Source organism: Dromiciops gliroides, chromosome 6 (assembly GCF_019393635.1).
Source record: "Dromiciops gliroides isolate mDroGli1 chromosome 6, mDroGli1.pri, whole genome shotgun sequence".
Classification (NCBI taxonomy): Eukaryota; Metazoa; Chordata; class Mammalia; order Microbiotheria; family Microbiotheriidae; genus Dromiciops; species Dromiciops gliroides.
In genome coordinates this window covers 51,747,283-51,771,716 of record NC_057866.1, presented here as the reverse complement: position 1 = coordinate 51,771,716, position 24,434 = coordinate 51,747,283, and the positions used below count along the sequence as shown (strand labels likewise).

At 41.2% G+C, this 24,434-nt stretch overlaps 2 protein-coding genes across 16 annotated transcripts in view; one reads left to right on the top strand and one right to left on the bottom strand.

Annotated features, from left to right (window-relative positions):
- The window catches only part of ARNTL (aryl hydrocarbon receptor nuclear translocator like), a 94,037-nt gene extending 77,385 nt beyond the window's left edge, over positions 1 to 16,652 (top strand). For 8 of the 11 annotated variants that reach the window (XM_043971323.1, XM_043971325.1, XM_043971331.1 and 5 more), the window contains 9 exons: positions 407 to 556; positions 1,201 to 1,447; positions 2,882 to 2,988; positions 4,238 to 4,388; positions 7,655 to 7,743; positions 8,358 to 8,466; positions 9,766 to 9,859; positions 15,200 to 15,302; positions 15,967 to 16,652. In XM_043971323.1, coding sequence (XP_043827258.1) covers positions 407 to 556; positions 1,201 to 1,447; positions 2,882 to 2,988; positions 4,238 to 4,388; positions 7,655 to 7,743; positions 8,358 to 8,466; positions 9,766 to 9,859; positions 15,200 to 15,302; positions 15,967 to 16,127 — 1,211 coding nt within the window. In that variant the 3' untranslated portion in view covers positions 16,128 to 16,652. The remainder of the gene's footprint in view (positions 1 to 406; positions 557 to 1,200; positions 1,448 to 2,881; positions 2,989 to 4,237; positions 4,389 to 7,654; positions 7,744 to 8,357; positions 8,467 to 9,765; positions 9,860 to 15,199; positions 15,303 to 15,966) is intronic. The other 3 variants (XM_043971327.1, XM_043971332.1, XM_043971330.1) reach the window with 1 other exon arrangement.
- Positions 16,653 to 17,225: 573 nt separating this feature from the next.
- The window catches only part of BTBD10 (BTB domain containing 10), a 91,244-nt gene continuing 84,035 nt past the window's right edge, over positions 17,226 to 24,434 (bottom strand). For all 5 annotated transcript variants that reach the window (XM_043972700.1, XM_043972702.1, XM_043972701.1 and 2 more), the window contains 3 exons: positions 23,958 to 24,155; positions 21,393 to 21,503; positions 17,226 to 18,359 (listed from right to left, as the gene is read on the bottom strand). In XM_043972700.1, coding sequence (XP_043828635.1) covers positions 18,049 to 18,359; positions 21,393 to 21,503; positions 23,958 to 24,155 — 620 coding nt within the window. In that variant the 3' untranslated portion in view covers positions 17,226 to 18,048. The remainder of the gene's footprint in view (positions 18,360 to 21,392; positions 21,504 to 23,957; positions 24,156 to 24,434) is intronic.

The following is a 24,434-nucleotide window of genomic DNA, read 5'->3' as shown; positions in this document are numbered from 1 at the left end:
CCCCTTTGAGGCTTCACATGTAGTAATTCTGATAGTGTTGTCTTCTTCTGAGTTTGTGTTTTGGTCTTCCCTGTCACCTCTGTAGCTTTCTATGGTGAGGGTTCTTTTCTGTTTCTTACTCACATTTTAGCCTATTTTGTGACATTTAAAGTTGAATTCTGCTCCTGGAGCACAAAGGGCACTGTCCCGGGCTTTTCTGGCTTCAGGGACTCGTGGCTTGCTCACTGTGCTGGGGTGGCCTGGCCTAGTCGTGCCTGTTGTGTAAGGGATACCCCAGTTGGCAGTTTGCCTTTCTGCTTTTGGGCTGGCAGTCTCACAAGCAAGGAAGGCCCCTTTCCAGTCAGTGATGCTGCCATTCTGCAAATGATGCTTTCCAGTAATTACATTCTTATGTATTCCTTTGCAGCTGGACTTCCAGTTAAGACAGACATAACCCCTGGGCCATCAAGACTATGTTCTGGAGCCAGACGTTCATTCTTCTGTAGAATGAAATGCAATAGGCCTTCAGTTAAAGTTGAAGAGAAAGATTTCCCCTCAACCTGTTCAAAGAAAAAAGGTAACATTTGATCAGCTTTTCATAAATGGTACACAGGGATGGGAGTGTATGAAGCATTTTAGGTGTTTTCCTCCCAGCAGAAGACTCTGCTTTTCTTGTGACTCATGTGTTCTTCAGTAGCTACTTGGGTGAGGGTGGGAGGAGAACATGGACAATGGCCTGAAGTTGTTGACGAAGCCCGGTACTAAATAAGCTTTAAAATGGAGTACCCAAAACAGCCTCTACTATATACTATGCTATGTTAGTTTTCAAAGCACTTTTCACAAAAAACCACAGTCAACTCTTTTTTTGTTCCTTATTCATGTCATTCAAGTCTTTCTGCAGGTGGGAATGTCCCCTATTTGTAATGGGGAAAAAGAGCCAGAACTGGAAGCAGGAACAGAACTACTGAACACTTGGCCCTGGGCCAACACAGTGAAAAGGAAACGTTTTTACTTTCTGGGTTGTTTTTTTCTCTTTGGTTCTGTACTCAGGAGTTATTATACTTATAGAACCAGCCTCTCTGCTCATGAGGCCCTGATGTACAAGTGCACCCCGGAAAACAATACAGCCTTTTGACTTTCCTTCCCTAACCCAAATGCTGTAAGGATGATGTCTGGGCCCCAAAGGCTATGTTGACACCAACTATGGTCTTTGTTCTCTAGCAGACCGAAAAAGCTTCTGCACCATCCATAGCACGGGATATTTAAAAAGCTGGCCACCCACAAAAATGGGCCTGGATGAGGACAGTGAACCAGATAATGAAGGCTGTAACCTCAGCTGCCTTGTAGCAATTGGACGGTTACACTCTCATGTCGTTCCACAGCCAGCGAATGGGGAGATCAGGGTGAAATCTACAGAATATGTTTCTCGCCATGCAATTGATGGGAAATTTGTTTTTGTGGACCAGAGGTAAGAGCCTCCTTGTAACACTGAAGTAAAAATAGTGACAGAAAATGTGCAGTTGTTAAAACTAAGCTAATATATTTGCCTTTTCCTAGGCATGAGGAAAATTAGAAAAAACTTATTTTTTCTAAGATGATACTCATCAATGGGGTCATTAGAAACCCCAGTTATTAGATATTTGCTCTTTGTCATTCATCAACACTTGTGGACACATTTATTTGATGAATATAGTCAAATGTGGTTTTCATAGTCATTTCTAGCACACTTCAGAAAACAATAACCTGGCAACTTAGAATCTTGGAACTAATATGCATAGCATTGCCTCCTCACATTTTCTTAGGGTACTTTATATGGATCTCTTCTTTGCCATCACTCCCTACCTTAAATTTTATTTATCTGAGAATGTTTTACCCTTATTATATGTGTGTGTGTGTGTGTGTGTGTGTGTGCATGCGCACGCACACACGCACGCACGTGTATGAATGACCAGGACTTTTTTTTTTGTCTTAGTATCTCTTATCCCTTGCTTATAATAAATGCCATTCTGAATTGAACATCTGAGCTAGAAAGGTCCTCAGAGATTCATCCAATTCAAGCCCTCTACAGAGCAGAAAACCAAGGGCTAGTTAGGGGAAGTAAGTTACCCAAGATTATTCAAGGAGTTAAGGACAGAACTGACCCTCAACTCAGGTTTAGACTGAAGTCAAACTCCCCTGGCTGACTTTTTTTAATCTTGATCAGGTAGCTGTCAAGTAAGGCCTGTAAAATTTCTTGAGATTCTTGAATTTCCATTCAGTGCTTTTCTCCTTGCCCACTACATACTTATGAAAGTATCCATCTACACATTATATGTTGACCATTGAAGACAACTACTGGATTGATGCAAGAAAAGTTATATAATTGGTGTTCAATTTTAATGTTACTAAAGGGCTAACGAAATTGAATCTCTGGGCCAACATTTCTGACTCCAGGCCCAGCCACGATGACACCTCAGAATACTCCAGTATTGGTATTCTAATCCTGTACAATTACTGTCATATATGATAAGTAGTTTTGAGGATTTGAATAACTGAGTATTGTCTGAGGAAATGTTTTAATTCATTTTAATTTACCTCTTCCAGACCCACCCCAAAATAATTCACAGTTGGATTCCTTTCTTTTTTCCCCATTTTTCCTCTCACCTAATATCTTTGCCCCTTAGCACTCATACTTTTTAAATTTTTAAAGACTTTTTTCCTCCGGAGGTTCATGTGCCCTTTGAGAGCTTTTAAAATCTTTAACTTCAAATAGCTGAAGAAAACATTTATGTATGCAGCTATTTGGCGAAGATCAGCATGGCTCTTGTTTCTGCAGCATCCTGCTCTTGCACCAGGAGGCCCCTCTTCTTCTACACTTCTGCCCCTGAACTCACTTTTGCCTTTTTCCAAATGTCATTTTTAGGGCAACAGCAATTCTGGCATATTTACCCCAAGAACTTCTAGGCACTTCGTGTTATGAATACTTTCACCAAGATGATATAGGACACCTCGCAGAATGTCATAGGCAAGGTAAGATCTCTAGGGTGAACTGACATCATAAAAAAAAAATCAAGAATAGATGATGTGATCTCAGGATAAAATGTGTTCTAAGCAATGCAAGGTGTTTTCTTTGGAAAACAAGGTTCACAGACCAGGATCCATATGCAAAGAATAGGGGACTGTGTAGCCTTGTACTAGCAACTCATCCAAAAATCTGTTGGGACCCCAGCTTCCACTGAGGTTCTCTTTGGGGCATGGGGGTTAATGGGGTTTTTGAAGGCTGTGCCAGCACAACAGAGTCTCTGATCAGTCCCTCCAGATTGGAAAGATTTGAGAGGCATGGTGATTATTAATAATGGTAGTAGCTAGTATTATGTAGCACCATACATTTATATAGTGCCTATGACACTACAGTGCCAGGCACAATGCTGCATGTTTTATAAGTATTGTCTCATTGAATCATCACAATAACAGTGGGAGAGGGTTACTGTTATCATTCCTGTTTTATAAATAAGGAAGCTGAGGCAGACAGGGCTAAGTGACTTGCCCAGGATCACACAGCTAGTAAATGCCTAAGGCTGGATTTGAATTCAAGTCTCGCTGACTGCAGACCTGGTGTTCTGTTCTATGGCACCCTCTGGTGACTGCGCCATTTTATACTGAGGACCAGCTTCACTAGGCTCAGTTAGCCACCCGGTGCTCATGCAGAGTCACTGAAGCTATGTGAGATATGGTGTTAATGGGGGGAGGACCCCCAAAATAGGATTGCCTCCATCAGAGTGAAGCCCCAGAACAGAGATCAGACAGTCCAGAGTAGTTGCTCCAGGCCCACACTGTCCCAGAGAGAAAAAAGGCTTAAAGCACAGGTTGTCCCTGAACATCATCCAGTCTAATCCCCCATTTGGAATAGAGGTCACTGAGCTTCAGAGAAGGAGAACCAGCCCGGCCCAGAAGCCTGGCCCTGCCTCGCCAGCTGGCGCAGGATGTGCTGCCCTTCTCCTCCCTCTGATGGATGTGAAGCAGATCATGGGTGGTTAGCTTTTGTAGGCTTCGGGAAGTAGTCATAGATTCCAAGTTCAGTGGAAACATTGTCCTGTAAAGCTGCTGAAGGTTCACAGTTCTCCCAGGAAGCTTTTAGTGCCTGGTGCCATAAACTTAACAAATGACAGTGTTACATACAATCCATGGTTCCCCGTTTATCTTTATGGCATTTTCTCTTCATTATTCATTGTGCCTGGTTGAGGAAATGGCAATGTTCACATTCTCTTTACATTTCCAGTTTTACAGACAAGAGAAAAAATTACAACTAATTGCTACAAATTTAAAATCAAAGATGGTTCTTTCATCACGTTGAGAAGTCGCTGGTTCAGTTTCATGAACCCTTGGACAAAGGAGGTAGAATACATTGTCTCTACCAACACCGTCGTTTCGTAAGTGTTCCCTTTTTACCAGCTGTGCCCTTCTCTCTGAAAATTACTTTCATTTGACTTTGCTTATTGGAATGGGAAAGAGAGAGAAACTTCCATGCTTAAATAGACAGAATGCTCCAAGACTTGTCAACCAAAGCTAGTGTGGGAACTAAAAGAAAGGTAATGGGGGAGGGAGTAAGCATTTATACAGCACATACTATTTTCCAGGTATCTCATTTGATCCGCACAACCCTGCGAAGTAGGTCTCACCTCATGCTCTCCCTTGCCTCTCCCCTCCCTATCCCAGTTTGCTTTAATTGCAACAGGAAGTAACTAAATTGGCCTTCATGTAAAGCATGAAGATACAGATATGTTGATGTTCGTTTTTTTTTTTAAACTTTAGCATAAGACTATTTCTAAAGCTGTGATTTTTTTTTTAAGTTGGAATCACATTGGTACCAACTTTTAGTTATGTTTCATAAGCTCACTAGAGGTACAGCCTATGCAGTATACCCTGAAATAGCTTGAAGATTATAATTATTGATTTTAAACAGTAAAGTAGATGAAGCTCAGTGGGAGGGGGTAGAATAGTACAATCTACCAAATTACCCTTTTTAGCCCCCTCCAACTGTGACTACATAACTTTCTGCCTATGCCAGTCAGTTTAGAAATCAGCACATGGCAGATTCCCAGCAGAAACCCTAGGGTAGCTAAGGGTCTGTAGATATTGCTAGCGCCATTGGATAGTGAACTAAAAAGGACCAAGAATGGAGTTCTATAAAAGCAGCTGATAGCTACGTATTACCTGTTATCAAGGAAACCGATCCTAAAATGTCTCATTTGCTGACCTGTCAAGGTCCAGAAATAGCAGAATCACAGACTGTTAGACAGGAGTAAAGAGGCTATCTGGTCCGATTCATACCTAATCTCTGCAATACCCCTGACAAGTGGTCATCCATCCTCTGCTTGAAGAACTCTAGTAAGGGACAATCTACCACCATCTAAGGCAGGCGGTTCCAAGTGTTGAATAGTTCTTATTTGTCAGGAAGTTTTTCCTTAGATCAAGCCCTAAATCCATCCATCTACAACTTCTACCCATTATGCCTAGCTCTACCCAATCGTATTACTGATTTAGAACTAGAAGGAATATTAGGGGCTTTTTGATCTACTTCCCCTAGCCCACCTCCCATTTTATATATGAGCCCACAGAGAAAAAGAAAGATGAAGTCCCTTCTCCAGGATCACAGTGTAGTAAAAGGCTGCCCCAAGATTTATCTAGAGCTCTTTCCCTTGTACCCCCCAGCTCCTATCCCTCTGCCCCTGGACAGTCCTTGGCATACTGGAGGACATCTGTCATGTTCTCTTCCCTGCCTGGCCTCTAAGCTTCTCTTCTCTGGGCTGCCTAATCTCACCATTCTTCACCATCCTGGTTGCCTTCCTAGACACTCTGTAGCTGATCTGTGTCCTTCCTAAAGATGTAGTGCCCAGAAATGAACACGGTGCTCTAGCTAGATGTGTTCTGACCCTGGAGGAGTGCTGAAGGCTAAGATTTTATTGGCTTTCTTGGCTACAGCTCATGCAGCTGTCATGTGGCACTGTTGACTGATTGACTCCGCCTCTAGAGCTTCTTCACGAGATCTGCGACCTAACACGCTTCTTCCTGCATCTCACACTTTTGAAATGGATTTCTTGAACTTCAGGGTAGGACTTTCCATTTATCCATATTAAAGTTCATCTTAGTAGATTCAGCCATGTCCTAGCATATATCAACAACTTTTTAGATCCTGATTCTGTCAGACTTATTTGCTCTCCCTCACAGCTTGGTGTCATCTGCCAATGTCATAAGCATGCCATCTGTGCCTTTATCCAAATCATTGATAAAAATGTCAAATAGCAGGCCAAGGTCTGATCCCTGGGACACTCTACTAAAGACCTCTTTTGACCTGACCATTCAAACAGTTCTGATTACACTAGACTTTACTATTTATTGTAGAGCCCATATCTGCATCTTGTCTATAGGCATAGCATGAAAGACAAGCAAATATATACTTTGCCAAAATCTAAGTAAACTATCTATAGTATTGCCTTGCTCTACCACTCTATTAACCCTGTCACAAATAAAAATTAGGTTAGCCTGGAATGACCTTATCTCAAAGCCAAATGGTTTTTTTCATCACTGCTACCCTTTCTAGATGTTCATTAGTTATTATCCCCTTCATAATGTTTTAGATTTTGCTAGGGAGAATTAAAGTCAAACTTAGTTTGCCCAGTCTCTTCCTTTTGGAAAATGGGATACTTGCCCTTCTCTAGTCCTATGGCACCTCTGCCATTCTCCAGGATCTTTCAAAGATCACTGACAAGTAGCTCAGTAATTCTATCCATCTGCCAATGATTTCAGTACACTGGAATGTGGTTCATCTAGGCCTGGGGACTTGAACTCATCACTGGCAGTTAGGTACACTCTTACTATCTTAGGATTTTTCCTGCCTGTTGTACCCTTTCTAGAGAGGCCTGGGAGGAAAAAAAGAAAACAGAACCAAACTAAGAGTTGAGCAGTTCTGTCTTCTGTCATATTAAATTATCTTCTATCCACCCTGATTAGTGATCCTCTTCCTTCTTTAATACCATTCTTTTGCTTGATATTTTTAAAGACTATTTTTTTGTTTTTGTTTTTGTTTTTGTTGTTGTTGTTGTTTTAACACTGTCAGCTTTGGCCTGAGCTTTAATACTCCTGACATCCTTTTTAGGACCATGCCATGCTTTTGTTTTCATCATCTTGTTACCAATCAGCCCATGCTTCTACCCTCTGTGCATGTTTTTAAAATCCAGGTTGGTCAATTAGTTTCCTGTGTATCCATATCAGTCTCTTACACAACTCTCCTTTTTCTTCATCATTGGAATTATTTCTCTTTGTGTCTTCAGATTTTCATTCTTGAGCTTTCCATCCCTCCAAGGCTAACTTTGCCTATAAAATTTTAAACCATGGAAACTTATCTTTTTTTATGGACCCTTTGAAATTGGGAAGCATGTTAGACAATACCAGGGATTTCTTCTCTCTAGTACAAATTCTAATATGTGGTCAATTCCCACCAAAGTTCCTATCGTTTATACTTACATAGCTACTTGTGGGTGAGAATCAAGTCCAGAACAGCAGTTTTTGCTTCCTCTGCCTTTTAAAGGTAAAATGTCAGTAAGGCAAGTCCATGACCATTGATTTTGCTAAGGTGAAAGACGAAAGGTTCTAAGCAGGCATGACTCACTTTACCTTATTGCTGGGATGTTCACAGAGCCAACGTGCTAGAAAGCGGGGATCCAACTTTCCCACAGCTCACAGCTTCCCCCCACAGCATGGATAGCATACTGCCCTCTGGAGAAGGTAATTATGTTCTTTGGGGATATTGAGGCTAGCCTCACATCACATTTTCTATTGTAATGGGAGGGAAGGAGGGCGGGAGAGTAGGAGGGAGGGAAAAGGGGAGACACCTTCATTTTCCTCAAACACATTGGGAGTATCAAAGGATCCTTAGGTTTTTTGTTTTTTTTTTTAAATACAGTTCAGTGTAGCTGCTGACCCTAGAAATCTCTCTCTCTCTCTTTCTCTCTCTCTCTCTCTCACACACACACACACACACACACACACACACACACACATGCATCCAAGTTCTTTGTCCCCCATCATAAAAAGAACATAACCACAGGATGATGAATTTCTCCCTCACCCACAGCAGTACTTGAAGACCATTTAAAGTCATAGAGGAGCCACTGACCTGTGCCAGTGGAAGATGCACCCAGCCCAGTGAAGTTGTAGATCTTTGAAATCTTAAACTAAAATAGTATAATACAGGTTCTGAAATGTTCACTTAAAATGTGTCATAGAACTAGGCAATTTTAATTAGTTGAATTCAGTTACTCCAAGGGAAAACAGCATTTTCCCATTCCTTCCCCTTTCCCTTGAATGCTTTCTGTTCTTTCCATCTCTCTTTGTTATAGGTGGACAGAAGAGGAGCCATCCTACTGTTCCTGGAATTCCAGGTGGAACAAGAGCTGGTGCAGGCAAAATTGGTCGAATGATCGCAGAAGAGATCATGGAGATACATAGGTACCTAGCAGCCTATAATTTGCTCCCCTTAAAATGAAACAAAGAAGTTGGCACTTGATACAGTGGTACATGTCCTAGGGTCCCTAAAAATATTATCACAATTGAGTGTAATGAAAAAGGAATCATTTGGGATGCCTCAGACCTGCTTTATTTGAGGTTTATTTAGCTGTATGTCAAATCCCATTCCATCCTAGGCTCAGGGACTGCTTTGCAGGTTGTACTCAGAGAAAGAAGAGTTGGAACATCTCACAACATACTATGACCCCTCACTGGAAAGGGAGCCACCCCAAATAGTTGAGAATATTAGGGACCACCATAAAGGAAATTAAATCGGAGGGGGCACATGATAGAAGGTTCTTTATGAAATGACTTGGGATCTTGGGGTCTCTAAATTGAACCAGCCTCATGAGATAAGGAGTCAGTTATTTAACCTCTGCTTCCATGGGAAAGGAAGCTTCAGGAACTTGGAGAATGGAAATGCTCAAGTTTTCCTTTTGTGATGGATGTTGGTGTCTAAATGTAGGAAGCCCAACTATAGAGCATTGAGAAACAAAATGTTAACCTGGCCTGCAAGAGACATAAAGAGGACAGAGGACGGAGCTGAGAAGAATCCACCGTGGGGTTTTAACAGACTTCCCTCAAGAAGTATTACAGGCAGCTAGGAGAGTGCCCTCTTCAAAAAGGAAAGTGTACTGGCAGTTGTATAGTACTGGTCCTGTGGCCAAGGGTATGTTTTCATAAAGGAAACTAACTAGTTTCAACTGAGTTCTAGTTGAAGTAATATGAGTATGGTATGGCAAAACGGACAGACCACTAAGGGACCAGGATAAGAATCACTATGAACTTCTAAGGACCTGTGTGGACAGATCCTTGCTGATGCACACAACCGAGAAGTCGCATATACAGGTCTCCTCCATTCATTCCATCCCTATCTCCTCTGGAGGACTGGGTCAAGTCTGAATCTTAAAATGAACGGTGTAGCTTTATTCCAGACTGCAAGTCTAATGATTGAATTCATTAACTTACCTCTTTGGGCTCCAGTCAAGGAGATTTGGGGGACAAGGGGATTGGATAAGTGATCATTCAAAAGGTTTCTCCAGTCCAGTGAACAACAATGAAACCAGCTGGCTACCTGTGCAATGTGCTGGTGATTTTGTCCTTGTCACGGGGGTTTCAAGTTCAAACAGCAAACCCACAAAGTCTGTGAAATGCCTTGCCCTGGGAGAACCAGGGCTTGAATCCCTTCTCTCCTTCCTTCCTGACTCTCACTGTGACTGAAGTCTTTCCTTTCTGTGATAGGATAAGAGGGTCATCACCCTCTAGCTGTGGCTCCAGCCCCTTGAACATCACAAGCACGCCTCCTCCCGATGCATCTTCCCCAGGAGGCAAAAAGGTAAGACCTCTGAATGTTGCTTGCTGGTGCTCACCTCCCTAACCCTGAGGTCTCGAAGAATGGCAACCTTAGCATTGAACTGAGATGGCTGAACAATACAACAGCTTTCTGATGGAGGAAGAGCTGGAATTATTTCGATTCTTTTAAGAATTATAAGACTTTATATGCATATGTGCTCATGCATATTCATATGCAGACATCATACATATGCATGTATTTGCTTATGTAAATTGTTGCATGTGTCAGCATGGCTTTATGGATTCTTAATGGCCTATCTGGAGAGTTTGTTCTTCCTGGGTTTGGAAGGATGAAATTTATAGTACTGTACTTTGTCGGGAAATTAATTACTAGCCATTCAATTACTTGAAGACAGCTACCAGTCCTGTGCCTACCCCCTGCTCTCCACCCCCAAGTCTTGTCTGCTCTAGGTTAAATAGACCCAGTTCCTTCATTGTCTCCAGGAGGGCCAACTTAGAAGCCAAGTGAAGATGACGACACACTGACCTTCACCAAGAGCTCTCCTTGGAGAGGCCTTTCCCATGCCACTTGCAAAGCTCTTTCCCCCTGCTTTGTAAATTGTTTTCTGAGCATATGTCCATTCATCTATTTGCATATTTGTCCAAGAAAAGGGTTCAAAAACAGTCCAAGAATAAAAATAGCACTTCCAGAGTGTGTGTGGGAGTTGGCCACCCACAGCATAAGCCATGTGACTAATTTCTCCTGGCATATGGGCTGTTCCCTCTTGTCATCAACCTACCAGACCCCAAGCCACCAAAAGAGCCCCTGCTATCTCAAATGAGCCGACGTACCCACCACCCTGATCTAGGAAACAGGTAGAATTTACAGTAAGTAATACAGACCCCCGGAGTATTATGGGACCAGGTGTCATAGAATCCCAGAATGTGGGTTGGAAGGAACTCCAGAGGCCCGCAAAGAATCCCTCTTAGAGCACACCTGACAAGTGAGGTCATCTGACCTCTGCCAGTAAGGGGTAACTCACTAAATATAATCCCGCAAGGCGGTCCATTTCACTTTTGATTATCTCTAGCTTACCTCTTGGTAACTTACACCTGTCATTCCCAACTCTGCATGCTGGGGCCAAGCAGGACAAGTCTAATCCAGCCACTCCACCACAGGTGTCATTCCTGTACCTACCTCCATCCCTCGACTGCCAGGTCTTCTCTACTGCATGTTAAACAGACCCATATTCTCCTATGCCATAGATTCAAGGTCCTTCATCCTGTGATCACTCTGGTCACCTTCCTCTGGAGGTTTTCCAAGTCTTCGTATATTTTCTGATGAGAGCAGTATCCAAGGACATAGTTCATCTTGACCAGATAAATTCACATCTCCTTATTTATTGTGACTGTCGGTTTCCTATTCTACTTTTGGCCTGTTCTTTTCAGCCAGAAAACAGAGCCTGAATAAGCATAATGCATATAGATTCGCCTTTTCTTTTCTTCACTGGGATCTCTTCTTTGATTCTCCTCTTTTCCATCACAAAGTTTTACAAAACCAAACCCAAATTTTGCCTTTTAAGTGGTATTTAGCATGACCTATAAACCTCAGCACATGCTGAACTTTAATGGCATGACAGCCATTTTGGGTATTCATCCTATTGATGGAAGACCTTGCTTCCATCTTCTGTACATATCTTTTAAAAATATAAACTGATGAGTGAATGTTTTCTATCCACAGCACTGTCTTCGGACAAATCCCACTTTTCCTCATGTATTTAGAATTTCATTGTTAAGAGTGTTTTATCCCTTCTGGGCTGAATTTCTTCAAAGAATTTTATTCCATAGGATCCTATCTATTTATCCTCTGTGCCATTTAAACATATAGGGTGCATAACTGCATTATGTCTGGCTTTCCTGTCACAAACTTTTAAATGTACTGGTCCTTCCTCCAAAGGCTCCCATCACTTCCACTCCGATTTTCCTTTCTTTTAAAGGTAAGTGACATCATTATAATATATCAAGAAGTTATTAACAGTCCTACTTTTGGCAAAAAAAAAACAAAAACGTTTCAGGAGGTGGATGGATATGATCCCTGACAGTATCATGCCTTTTTTATCAGACTTAGGATCTTTCTCCACTCTCCTCATTTGTGTCTTCTTTCTGTGCAGGTGCTCTGTCATATGCAAAGACAAAACCACTTGTTTGTCCTCCCACTGATCTTCACATGAATATTCTCCATGTTTTCTTTCTCTGGTGTATCTTCTTTCCTTCTTCACCTTTAAAACACGCATGCTCCCCACTCCCCAACCATACCTATCTAGCAGTCCCACCCTATTCAGTCTCGCTGATATCGGGGAGGTAAAATTTTCCTCTTTGTTTTCATCTTGTTTGTTGCTTACAGGAATTTGAAGCCATGGTTTTACTGCTGGCTTCTTTCTTGAAGTTGCTTCTGTGAAAGCGCATGCCTCAAGTGGTTCTCTAGCTCCATTATAGTTATGGTATCCTCTATCTTTTTCATTTTGAAGCCCTTTTGATTAGATATGCAAGATGCCATACAAATGCATTCCTCCCAGGCTTTGATAGGTATGCTCTACGTCCAGGAGTCTGTCAATACCATTCTTTAATCCACGGTTTAGAAATCCAAATTCCAGTCTCCTATTTCAGTTTCTCAGCCTCACTTCCCCAATCACTGTTTCTCTTTTAAAGCCCTCCTTCAGTGGGCATCAATGTGGAAAATACCATCAGTGCTCTGAGTGCTCCACGTGGCCTTCAGTTTTTCATGCAAGTCTTTGTAGTCTTTGGCAGTACTGCCACATAAGAAATGCAGAAAGCATCATTTGTGCACATGTGAATCACCAGAAATCAGTGTCCATCATCCATCTTAATGGCTTTATCTTGGATATATGACCCTGGAAGACAAGAGATCTTCATATTGTTATTCATTGACCCAGTACCCTGTTTTTCTAAGGTCAGTGCCTCTGGTTACCACATTCATGATTGGTTCAGAAATTGAGACAGTTATCTTTCAGGATCCAGTTACAACCACAACAAACATATTAATTAAACGTCTGCTGTATGGTTCCTATTTGGGAAGAGAAAAATACTAATATGAGACTGGATAAAAGGCAAGGCACTGCCAGCTGGTGTGCCAGGCAGAGGAGTTTGAACTTGATTCACTGAGCAGGTGGGAAGGAGGAGACGGTTGAGGCAAGAGAGAAGACATGTGAGGAATCCACAGTGGCCAGTTCAAGAGATGATATGAAGTGAGTTCCTATGCTCACCGCTGGCAGTAGTAGGATAAAGAGGGTGAGGCGCACATAGAACGTTCTAAGATTCACAAGGCATGTTATACCCATTATCTCATTTGATGATGCTGGGAGAAAGCAGCAAAGATAACCTACCGTTTCACACCTGGGAGACAAAGTGGCCTGTGGTTCCAGAAACAGAAAAGCTAAAGTCATAGGGAAGACTGAGGTTTGGAGGATAGATGATCTATCCATGTTCAGTCAGTCCAAAGAAAAGTTACTATGCCGTCTTCCTAATGAATGCTAAAGCAGCCCTAAACTCATCTCTTACTCCTCCTGCATTTGCCATTCAGCCGACTACAATCCACTAAACCTTTTATTCATCACTGACACTTTGAGTACTTTGCAAACAACCTCTCAGAGCTGGGAGAGTTTGATTGGGGTTAAGTGACTTGCCCAGGGTCACACAGCTAGTAAGTGTCAAGTGTCTGAGGCTGGATTTGAGCTCAGGTCCTCCTGAATCCAGGGCTAATGCTCTCTCAACTGCACCACCTAGCTGCCCCTTGATTAGATTTTTAAATTAAATGTCTATTGTACATAGCATAATAAATAATACACATAATAGACTTTTCAGTTCAGATCCTTTCTTGAACAGTCTGTCAGCTGTTAGGGCACCAAGTGAGATACAAAGAATTCACTTTGACAGAGGATACTGTGTATCCTCTTTGTACCCAAAGTACCCAACTTTGGTGAAGACAGACATGGACATGGGCATGGCCATGGACAAGAACTACAATGGATGAGAATACATGGGTAGATTCTGATCTGTTCCACTGGGGGGAACACCCACAACGATAAGCTTAGATCCACTGAAGGAAGTGTCTGTGTAAGGCTCTGTGGGTACAAAGGTGATATAAGATACAGTTTTGTTCTCTTGGAGAAAACAGGAATACAATAATCAGTTCATTGCTAAGTGTTCAAGGTTAGTAGTTTTATGAAGTACCACAGATGAAGGCGATCACTTCTTACTGGAAGAGGGGTTAAAGTAGGAACCAGTTTTAGGCACAAGGAACAATTCAGCAAAGATACGGAGAGGCAAAAGTGTGGGGTTATACCCGAAACAATAAGCCTTCATGGTTGCTATCACTGGAATTTGCAGCTTTATTGTTGATAATAATATTTTTCCAGTTACCTACCTGGAAAAAGCTGCAGGGTCAGTCATTTAGCAGTCTTAAATCAGTTTGAAATTGGGGGCACTGTGAAGATCCAAATACATAGAGAAAGCCTCGAGGGACTTCCCCCCAGGCATAGAACACAGTGCATTTCTCCATAGCTAGCTTCTCAACATGTCCTAAGTACAGATAGCTTTTTAAAATGTCCACCTCAGGGCAGCTAAGTGGCGCAGTGGATAAAGCACCAGCCCTGGATTCAGGAGAACTGGAGTTCAAATCCTGCCTTAGACACTTGACACTTACCTAGCTGTGTGACCTTGGGCAAGTCACTTAACCCCCATTGCCCGGCAAACAAACAAAAAGTCCACCTCCTAGCATATATAAAAGAGCAAAAGATGGGGCCTCACCATTGTACCACTATCTCTAGCACAGTACCTGGGGTGTGTAGGAGGCTCTTAGTAGAGGGGGGTTCATTTGATGATTCTAGGTCTGAGTGAAAATGTAAGAGAGCACCCTTTAAGTTCCATATTCTTACCTGTTTCCCTGGCTTGGAGACATTGGAGTAGTTGTGTTATTCTTCCCTATCATTCTGCAAGACAAAGTTGGTAATCAACCTAGAAGATGCTTTATCCACATACAAGGGCCACTAGGGTGGGCCTGTTGACATTTGGTGGTCAAGACTGGGCATGAAGCCATAATTTCTAAGGTACTGTTAATACTCCAGGGAGAGTTCTACACCATAGACTGACGGTCCTGAACCAAATGAACAGAGAATAATTTTAGGAGTGAAGGTTTTCCCCCGACTATTGTAACTTTTAAAACTTACCACGAGGAATCTTCCCAGTTAAGGCTATTTCGGATGGCCTCTGGTGTTTTGTTGTTTCTTTTTCGTAGTGGTCATTATGTTTGTATAAGATTTGAGTTCAAATAATAAAAATTCCTATGCTTTTCCCTGTTTGGTAGATTCTAAATGGAGGAACTCCAGACATTCCTTCTGCTGGCCTCCTACCAGGGCAGCTCCAAGATAACCCTGGCTATCCATATTCTGACAGTTCCTCTATTCTTGGTAAGTAGCACTAATATAAATCTCTTCAATAAACCTAGCAAATACATTAAGTTTTTAAAAAAAATGATACTGATTAAACGTTTTTACATAAAGCAGCTTTGTCTCCCTGAAGGTGTGTGTCCCTGTTCCCACATCCCACCACTCCAAATTTTAGAAGTTAGGCTAGTACAAATTAGCTTGCAGTCTGGGCTAGGACTTTCAGAGGAGAATTTGAAGTTTGGGGGACAAAAACAATAGCTGAAGAGTTGTAAACAATGGTCAGTCAGACCTCACTTCTATTTCAAAAAGGACCTACTGAAGCTTCTTCTCTCCCTAGTCTCTTTGTTTGCTTTTCCTTTTATAAATCAGTCTCTGATCTCCCTTTTTTCTTTATCCTCTGTAACAGCTTTTCCCTTTTGTCCTGGATTAATATGGAACTGAATTATATTTTAAATGTTACTGATACCTACAGAATTTATCTGTGTTCTTGAATCTAAGAACTGTGATTTTAATTTTGTTTCTCCTATAATCTTAATAGAAAAAAACGGCCCCCATTTCTGCAATAAATAGAAAGATTTGCTTAAAACAGTGAGTCCAGTGTACCATAAGTTTGATGTAGGAATTAAAATAAAATTTAAACCACAGGAAGTATTTTAGACCACTAATAAGTCTGTTTTCTATTCAGGTGAGAACCCCCACGTTGGTATAGACATGATTGATAACGACCAAGGTTCCAGCAGCCCCAGTAATGACGAAGCAGCCATGGCAGTCATCATGAGCCTCTTGGAAGCAGATGCTGGTCTTGGTGGCCCTGTGGACTTCAGTGACTTACCTTGGCCACTTTAAACAATACTGTACAGTTGCTTCAGCAACATCTGCAGTATCAAAGTGCATTATTGGTGGAGTTTGACTGTCTGTGAAGCATCTTGGATAAAGAGATAACAGCTTTTATGTTCGAACTTTATGATAAAAGCCATCTCAAAGCCATTGATACAAGTCAATCCTACTATGTGTAACTTAAGACAAAGTGGAACTAAAACCGCTACAGTGTTTCTGCATCATTGATTATTGAGCTAGCTGTGAATAGCTTGCATTAATTGTATATTTTGGATTCTGTTCGTGTTGAATTTTTAAATCATTGTGCACAGAAGCATCATTGGTAGCTTTTATATGCAAACAGTCATTTCAGATGTATGGTGTTTTTACACTACAAAGAGGTCCCCCATGTGGACATTTCTTATACTAATTGTATCATAAAACTGTTTATTCTTTCTTGTAAGAATCCTTTACTATAAATATGGGTTAAAGTGTAATGTATTAGACAGTTAAATATTTTTAAAATAAATGTTTCCTTTGTTCTATAAAATACAATTTACTTTTTAAAGCAGTAATTTGAAAAGAACATTCCCGTCACTAAATTTAACTGTCATGTACTCAAGAATGATGATTATCATGCTTCCCATTCCCTGTTTACTTTCATGGTAAACGTCCTAGTGTGTTTTTCCTTTGGCTTGCGTATTCACACATTACGTTTTCACTCAAATGGAACCATAATGTTCATACAGACATTAATTCTGAAAGCAAAAAAGATGTATTTATCACAGATGTTGTAGCATCTACCCTTGAAATGTAAGTTCAGAATTTGGTTCTTAGCATTATTTGGGTTTATGACAACTAGCCACAGATAGCAATAATTAGAATAATTATTCTTTCCACTACCACCCTTAGTATTGGGATTGGAAATGGTGAACCTCAACTTTAAAGGACCTAATCTTTCAGGATCCTTGGGGATTAGGAGGCATGTTATATCCATTTGCTAGTTGAAGGCAGTGCCATGATGTAATATTGCTGTGGTGATTATTCTTAGGGGTTTGCCCTTACACCATTCAAAGAGGAATAACTAAGGAAACAATCGGTTGATTCTAAGAATTAATAATCTGGTCAGAAACATGAAAACAATGTAAGTTTATTTCAATGAAAAACTCCAGTTTACAATCATTTAGTAAACGAGAAGTGAACACTTCATTCCTATCCCATGACATTTATGAAAACACCTTGTCAGTAAATAAATATCTGTGAGCAGATTAAGGGTAAGGCAGACTGGATGATAATCACCTCTGCTGCTCACATCCCTGCATGTGACTCACACAAGATGAGTGAAAAACTGCACTGGGAAATAGCCTAAACAGCTAGCTGCTGAATATCACCCTCATCGTCCAATGAGCCCAATGGTAAATACTCACACTTTATGCTCACTCAACTGTGAGCAGCAAAACCTACTAACAGACGCCAACTGCATTTCCGCCTGTTGCTGAAGAGGCTTTGATAGAAGCACTTGTTTAAATTTGTATTGTGCATCACAACTATAAAAAATGGCTTTAAGAATTCCACGGAACCACCATTTATAAAGCGCTACTATCAATGTTGTTACCGCAATTTGTCCAGGCTGTGGCCAGTGTCTATGGTGAAGGTACATGAGTTCCCCCCCGACTGCCGATCCCACCATTTCTAAATGTGAGAGTCCTGTCCAGCATACAAAGAACCAATTTCACAAACCTACTGGTAAACAAATACATTTATATAAGTGGAACCTCAGGATGTCAGATTGATACCTTTGGTCTTTAAAAAAAAAAGTCCACACTGCAATCTCCTAAACACTGGTGTGTGCATTTCACAATGAAGAACGGTGGCATTGCAGTGCCGAAGCGTGAGGGCAGCATCACTGGCGAGAGGAGCATGCTAGCATTTGTGAGATGGGCTGCCTCCATCACAGCATTGGACTCTGTCCCTCGGGATCCATCTCATTGCTGCCAGGAGGAGGAGGAATAGGTAGAATATCCAGCTCATCCACTTGAGGTGTTGGATGCATGACCACAAGCTGGTCCTGGGGAATGTCTGCGGCAGCTGCTGCTAGGTTTGTGATAGACTTACTTTTCACACACTGGAAGTCCACATGCCGACTTTTCCCTTCCTCCTTCTCCCAGGACATGCGAATAAATGGTCTTTGGACGTAATTGTAGATGACTTCTGGGCGCCCACCAGGCCTTTTCTTGACTTTCTCTTTGTAAGTGGGATATCCTGAAGGAAAGATTTTGTACAAACTGGTGAAATGCGTAACTTCTTTGAATCCCAATTTTCTTCATCTATACCATGGCTTCTTAAACTTTTTCATTTGCAACTCCTTTTCGCCCAAGAAATTTTTACATGACCCCCAGTATATAGGTATATAACCTTTTACTGTCACCAAATTTTTTGCTACTCCCACGCTTGCATGACTGCATGAGGCTGTGACCCACAGTTTAAGAATCTTTGATCTATATTATCTGAAAATTAGAAGACTTCCAAAAGCAGATTTCTCTAAATAGAACCATCCACATATATACAAATCTACATCAAGAAAACCATGTAAGTTGTTTTGCTTGTTTTTCTTTAAATCCCTTACACTGTCCTTAGTATCGTATTCGTCCACTAGGTGGAGCAGCAAACCCTCTCAACCCTATAAATTCTACTACATTAGGTCCCATCTCGACCTTTACGTTGACACTTAAAAACCTGTGTGATCTTTCAGCAGGTTACTCAGCCTCTGGGCCTCAGTTTCCTCCCCTGTAAAATAAGGTCTCTTCAGGCTCTAATGCCATGAGCCTAGTAAACTCTTAAGTAGGTACAAGAGTGATTCTTAAGAAAAAAAAACTGGCCTATTTTGTAGAAATTAGAGTGGAAAGTAAATTAGCCAGAACTCCTCATTTATTGAAAAGGAAAAGAAAATCATTATCTAAAATAGCATGTTTTCAATGCAGCAATGCTGCCGAGGTGTCTCCGAACCAGAAAGACAAGAACTGACTTAACAAGTGTCGAAAGTAACCCCGTGGCCCCCTCTCACTTCCCTCACTGCAGATCTCTTCCTATGGTCTGTCACACAGAGTCAATGAAGCCACTACTTTGGCTACTCAGACAATAATATTCCACTTCAGGATAAAGAGGAATTGGGAAGTGAGGAAGGAGGCATGAAGGTGCTCACTGAGGCAATATTCTGAGTTTATCCCTCTAAGGGCAAATAGGAAAATGTATCATTGCGAAAGAGCAAGAGCAGAAGGCACGGAGCCCCCGCTATGGGGAGCATAAGCAGCAGTGTGAGTGATGAACTTGTTTCCCTGTAAAGCTCCACTGTCTCACCAAATATCCCTGGCCATCCTGTGTAGTGCTGGGCATTCCTCCCAGGCCTCTTGAAGCACGGAGCCAAGAGGAGAAAGCACACCCCTTGCTTCTCTCTCCCTTCTAGACTGACCTCTTGCCCTCATCCCTCAGCAGCCACACAGTCCAAACCTTTGTCTTAGTGCTCCCCTGACCTCCAGACTGTTCCCCCCCTTTCTCCAGGTCAGGACCACTCCAAAACCACTGCCCTCATACCTGGAGACTGTAATACCCATGATGAGGTACCTGAGAACATGCTCGTCTGTGAGTTCCCCAGCCTCTTAAATGCACATCATCTCCAACTTCACATCACCTCAGCCACAAACAGGGATTGTCATGATGCCTTTGAAAACTGGATCCCCCTTGTTGAACCCACTAGGCTTTCCCCTTCTCAGCCTATCCTTCACAAAGCCACCAGAGTGCTATTGTCCTAAGCCACAATTCTAACTCATTTGGCTACTCAATTCTCCAGTGGCTCTCTATTGCCTCTAGGACAAATTACAGTTACCTTCAGCCTGGTATTTAAAGTGCTCCACAATGTCTTCCCCATACCTGTTCAGTCTTCTTCCTAGAATCGTATTCCAGACCAGCTGGGCTACTCTCCAAGCATACCTGTCCTTGAAGAAGTGCTCCTTCCTTCCCCACGTTATGGAATTCCCTACCTTCTCCTCTCCACCGTGCACAATCCCTCATTCCCTTTACAGCACAAACCGCTCCTAATTTACTCTGCCAGGAGTCAATGCTCGCTCCCACCAGAATGGCAGTCGGCGCAAGCCCCACCTCTGACACGGGCTGGTCTTCCCCATGGCAGATCACCTTCCCTCTCAGTGCCCTGGGGAGCACTCTCAAGTGGAAGAGAAAGTGCTGAGCAGCACTTTCTTCACCTGGGAGTTCCCCATAGTCACATAATCATAGGCTCAGTTCCTATCATATATGCAATCTATCTACTTCTCCATGTTTCCCCCAGCAGACTGCTCTAGGAGGGTGTGGAGTATTTTATTTGTGTCACTGTCTACCAACACTGCCATCTACACAAAAGATGCTCATCAAAAGGAATTTTTTGTGATTTTAATTGTTACATTAATAAGCCCTGTCTATAAACCATGGCTCCCATACTTCCTTGCTATGTGACTATAGGTTTTCTGAACCTCACAGTTTTCTCAACTATAAAGTAAGATTAATGTTTGTATCACCATAAATGTTAATTAGAAGGAATAATTTTTAAACTAAAAACTCTATTAAATCCTATTAAATTGGGCACTAAGTGGCACAGTGGATAAGAGCACTAAGCTTGAAATCAGGAATATTCATCTTCCTTAGTTCAAATCTGGCTTCAGACACTTAATAGCTATGTGATCTTGGACAAGGCACTTAACCCTATTTGCCTCAGTTTCCTCGTCTGTAAAATGAGCTAAAGACAGAAATGGCAAACTACTCCAGCATCTTTGCTAACAAAATACCAAATGGAGTCAGAAAGAGTGGGACATAACTAAAATGACTGACCAACACATACAGTTGGTGGCTGTTATTTAGAAAACAGCTCTTGTAAGAATAACTCATCAGACTTTTTCTTTAAGCTTTTACCCATACTCTCAAAGGCTTCTGTACTTTTTTCTTTTCTTTCTTTCTTTTTTTAACTTATTTTTTGTAGGGAAATGAGGGTTAAGTGACTTGCCCAGGGTCACACAGCTAGTAAGTGTCAAGTGTTTGAGGCTGGATTTGAACTCAGGTCCTCCTGAATGCAGGGCTGGTGCTTTATCCACTGTGCTACCTAGCTGCCCCTTCTGTGCTTTTTTCAACCCATTTAAAAGAAAAAAAAGTCTTGAAAGTACTACTCGTCCACCCCTGCAAAAAAGTAAAAAATAAAAATAGACGCATCAGGAAAAGAAGACACATTGAAGAAAAACAAACATGTCTTACCTTCTATACCCAATCGAATCTTCTTAAGACCCCGTTCCTTCAAAACAGATTTGGCCACATCTCTATTTTCAATGTATTTGAAAAACCTATACAACTTTGTGCTATAAATAACTGGGGACAAAAAGCAAGAGATTTTAGAAATTAATACCAGAAATAAATCTACTGAAGATTTTTACCTTAAATTCATCTTGTTCCACAATCAGCAGGGCCTGATCACCCTATAACCCCATAATGGATGCAGTGATGCCAAAGGATGACTAGCCAACATGACAGAACAATAAGTTCAGTAGAGTTAATATACAAGCAAATCTCTAATAGGCTTGAGACCAGAGAAGCTTTGATAATCCATCAGGTTACTGGAGCTTAATACTGAAACCCAATCCATAGGAAAAATAATTCAATTCTTAACAAACCATCTTTACAGACCTAACAAAAAGAGTGTGTGTTTCTTTAAGGACAATGGCCCACAGACACAGACTAAAACCCTGTCAAACAGGCAGAGTGAAGGACATGTTTATCATCCCCAAAGGGTAGAGACAAAAGACACTTTCTGGATTTCATGGATTGAGCTACTATTATAATTCCCAAGAAGTGTACGACCCCCCTACCCTCCAAACTGTTCTCCACTTAGGTGGCCATCCCACTCAATATTGATGTTAAAGGCAGATTCGAGCAAGTTCTGCCCAGGTTAGTCTGTTTAGGTCAAACAGGCTTTGCAAAGGACAGACACTCCACTGACAACATGATGAGTCTTCCAAATGTGCTGGGGACTTCAGGGAGTTAGACAGATGGGCCTTCCTCGCCTTCTCTCTTTCAGGTGGAGTTATCTCCCTTAAAAGGTGAACTGCAAAGGTTTTTGCAAAAAAAGAAAAACACGCTCACAAACCAAACATGCTGGTTTATAGGATCCAATTAAAAGGAAAATAAATACTTGCTTTCTCTGGAATAGGTTTGTATCTATTTTTATGTCCTTAAAAATGCTGAAAATTTGAGAAGATTTGTCACAGTTTCACAGAATGGATGACATCACAACCACCATCATTTTATAATACTTCCTAATTAGAAGAAAAAGGCTGGCAGAACTACCTTCATCTCCTACAAATAAATCCTTGGTTAAAATATCTTCTGTCTCAGAGCAAAATAGGAAATTGAAACTATTTAGCTGAACTAAGGAAAAAATGTTTTGCAGTCTTGAAGCTTCAAAGTTTAAGTTTCCAAAGTCTTCTTCAAAAGAAGTAAAAATGAAAAAAAAAACTGCTTCATAATGATCAGATAAAGTAATTTCAAACGTTTTTCCATCCTCTGCAGGTGAAAGTTTTGGTTTTGAAAAACAAATCCCAAACTTTTAAGACATACATTTTACTAACATGACAGGTTTCTAAAAATTCTTTTTGTATCTCTTTAGTCTTTTTGAGAAATCATTCATTTTTCCTGCTTTTGGAGGACCTGAGTTCAAATCCGGCCTCAGACACTTGACTCTTACTAGCTGTGTGACCCTGGGCAAGTCACTTAACCCTCACTGCCCCACCCCCCACCTCCAAAAAAAAATTCCGTGCTTTTTGTCCAGCTTATGAAGCAAGACATCATAAAAACAGTTTAGCCTCTTAGAGAGCCCAGGATCAAGGGTTTGCAATATCAGCTATCTAGTACTACTACTGTTCACGAGAAAGAACACAACACTCATCTGAGCACATCATGCAACAACTCCTTAAGGAACAACACAGCAATTTGTAGCTTTAGGCAAAGAAAATAATTTTTAAACAAAGAAAATATTCTTATGAATCCTAAAATATTTCCCCCATCAAACAATGTCATAATGGACTTAAACAGAAAGAAAAAACAAGCAACACAACCACCAACAATAACCCCAAGAGTTTTACTATCTTTGTGCTTCCTCCAGCTTAAGTTCTTTATCCAGGTACTGGAAAACATTGGCCTTTTACAGACTAAATGAAGATGTTTATAAAAATAAAAATTTCATGGAATTCTACCCTATTGTCTTCTAATATGAGAAGAAACCTCACTCAGAGAATTAATATAAGCTTCATGTGTGATTTGATTTATCCAAAATATTGAAAGCTCTGGCGACATAGGGGAAAGGGAATAAAAATGCAATTAGAGAGAAGCTAAATGATTAGTGCTTTTTAAAAAAAATGCAGATATCGCCTTAGGGGACATAAAGAGCTTTAAAAAAGCAAAAATACTGTGGTCTTTTAAAGGCATTTGTGGGTCCCAATACCGTCTACAAATGGGCAGGTTATCAAATAAAATGAAGCTTTTTCTGACCAAAACTCATTTCCATAGCCCAGTTCATTTAGACTTCTGGGTCAAAAGCCATCCATAATCTACAGTGACCAAAAAGCATTCTAGCAAACCATTACGACTTTTACAGGATGCTTCTAAGAGTTATTCATTAATAAGGAAAAGACAGCTGTTATGTGCAGTAAAATTCCAAAATAAAAATGTATTCTTTTATTAAAATGAAGTTAAAAAGCAATATACTAAAGATAAGGTATAAGCCAGCAGCCCTGATCCGGCAGGTAAAAGACGTCTTCCAGTACTTACTCTGTGAGTATTCTTCTCCCATCTGTGGCGGGTATTCTTCATCCCAATCAACCACGTCATCGTCGGTGAGCACCACTATGTGACACTCTCTTTCGCCACTTTGGGCACTGGCCACCATCAGAGGGAGGATCATTTCTTCTAAATAAAACTCAAACTGTCTGCGAGCACCGTCATTTGATAATTCATGCATGAGGGCACCTGGAACCAAACCCATGATAATATCATGATTTTCGGACAACTCACGAGGAATATCGGCAAAAAGTATAGAAAACTTCTACCCATCTCGGAGAGGCCAACCCCACAATAAGCCTTCGCCAGCCCTCTGGGAATCTGGACAAGCGTTTTGTTTAATGCCTTTGATGGTTGCATGCGATTGTGTCTCCTACCCCTTGTTAAGACTACAAGCTCAATGAGGGCACAAGCAGTTTATATAATCCCTTTATCATACCAAACACCTAGTAGAGTATACTATACTGT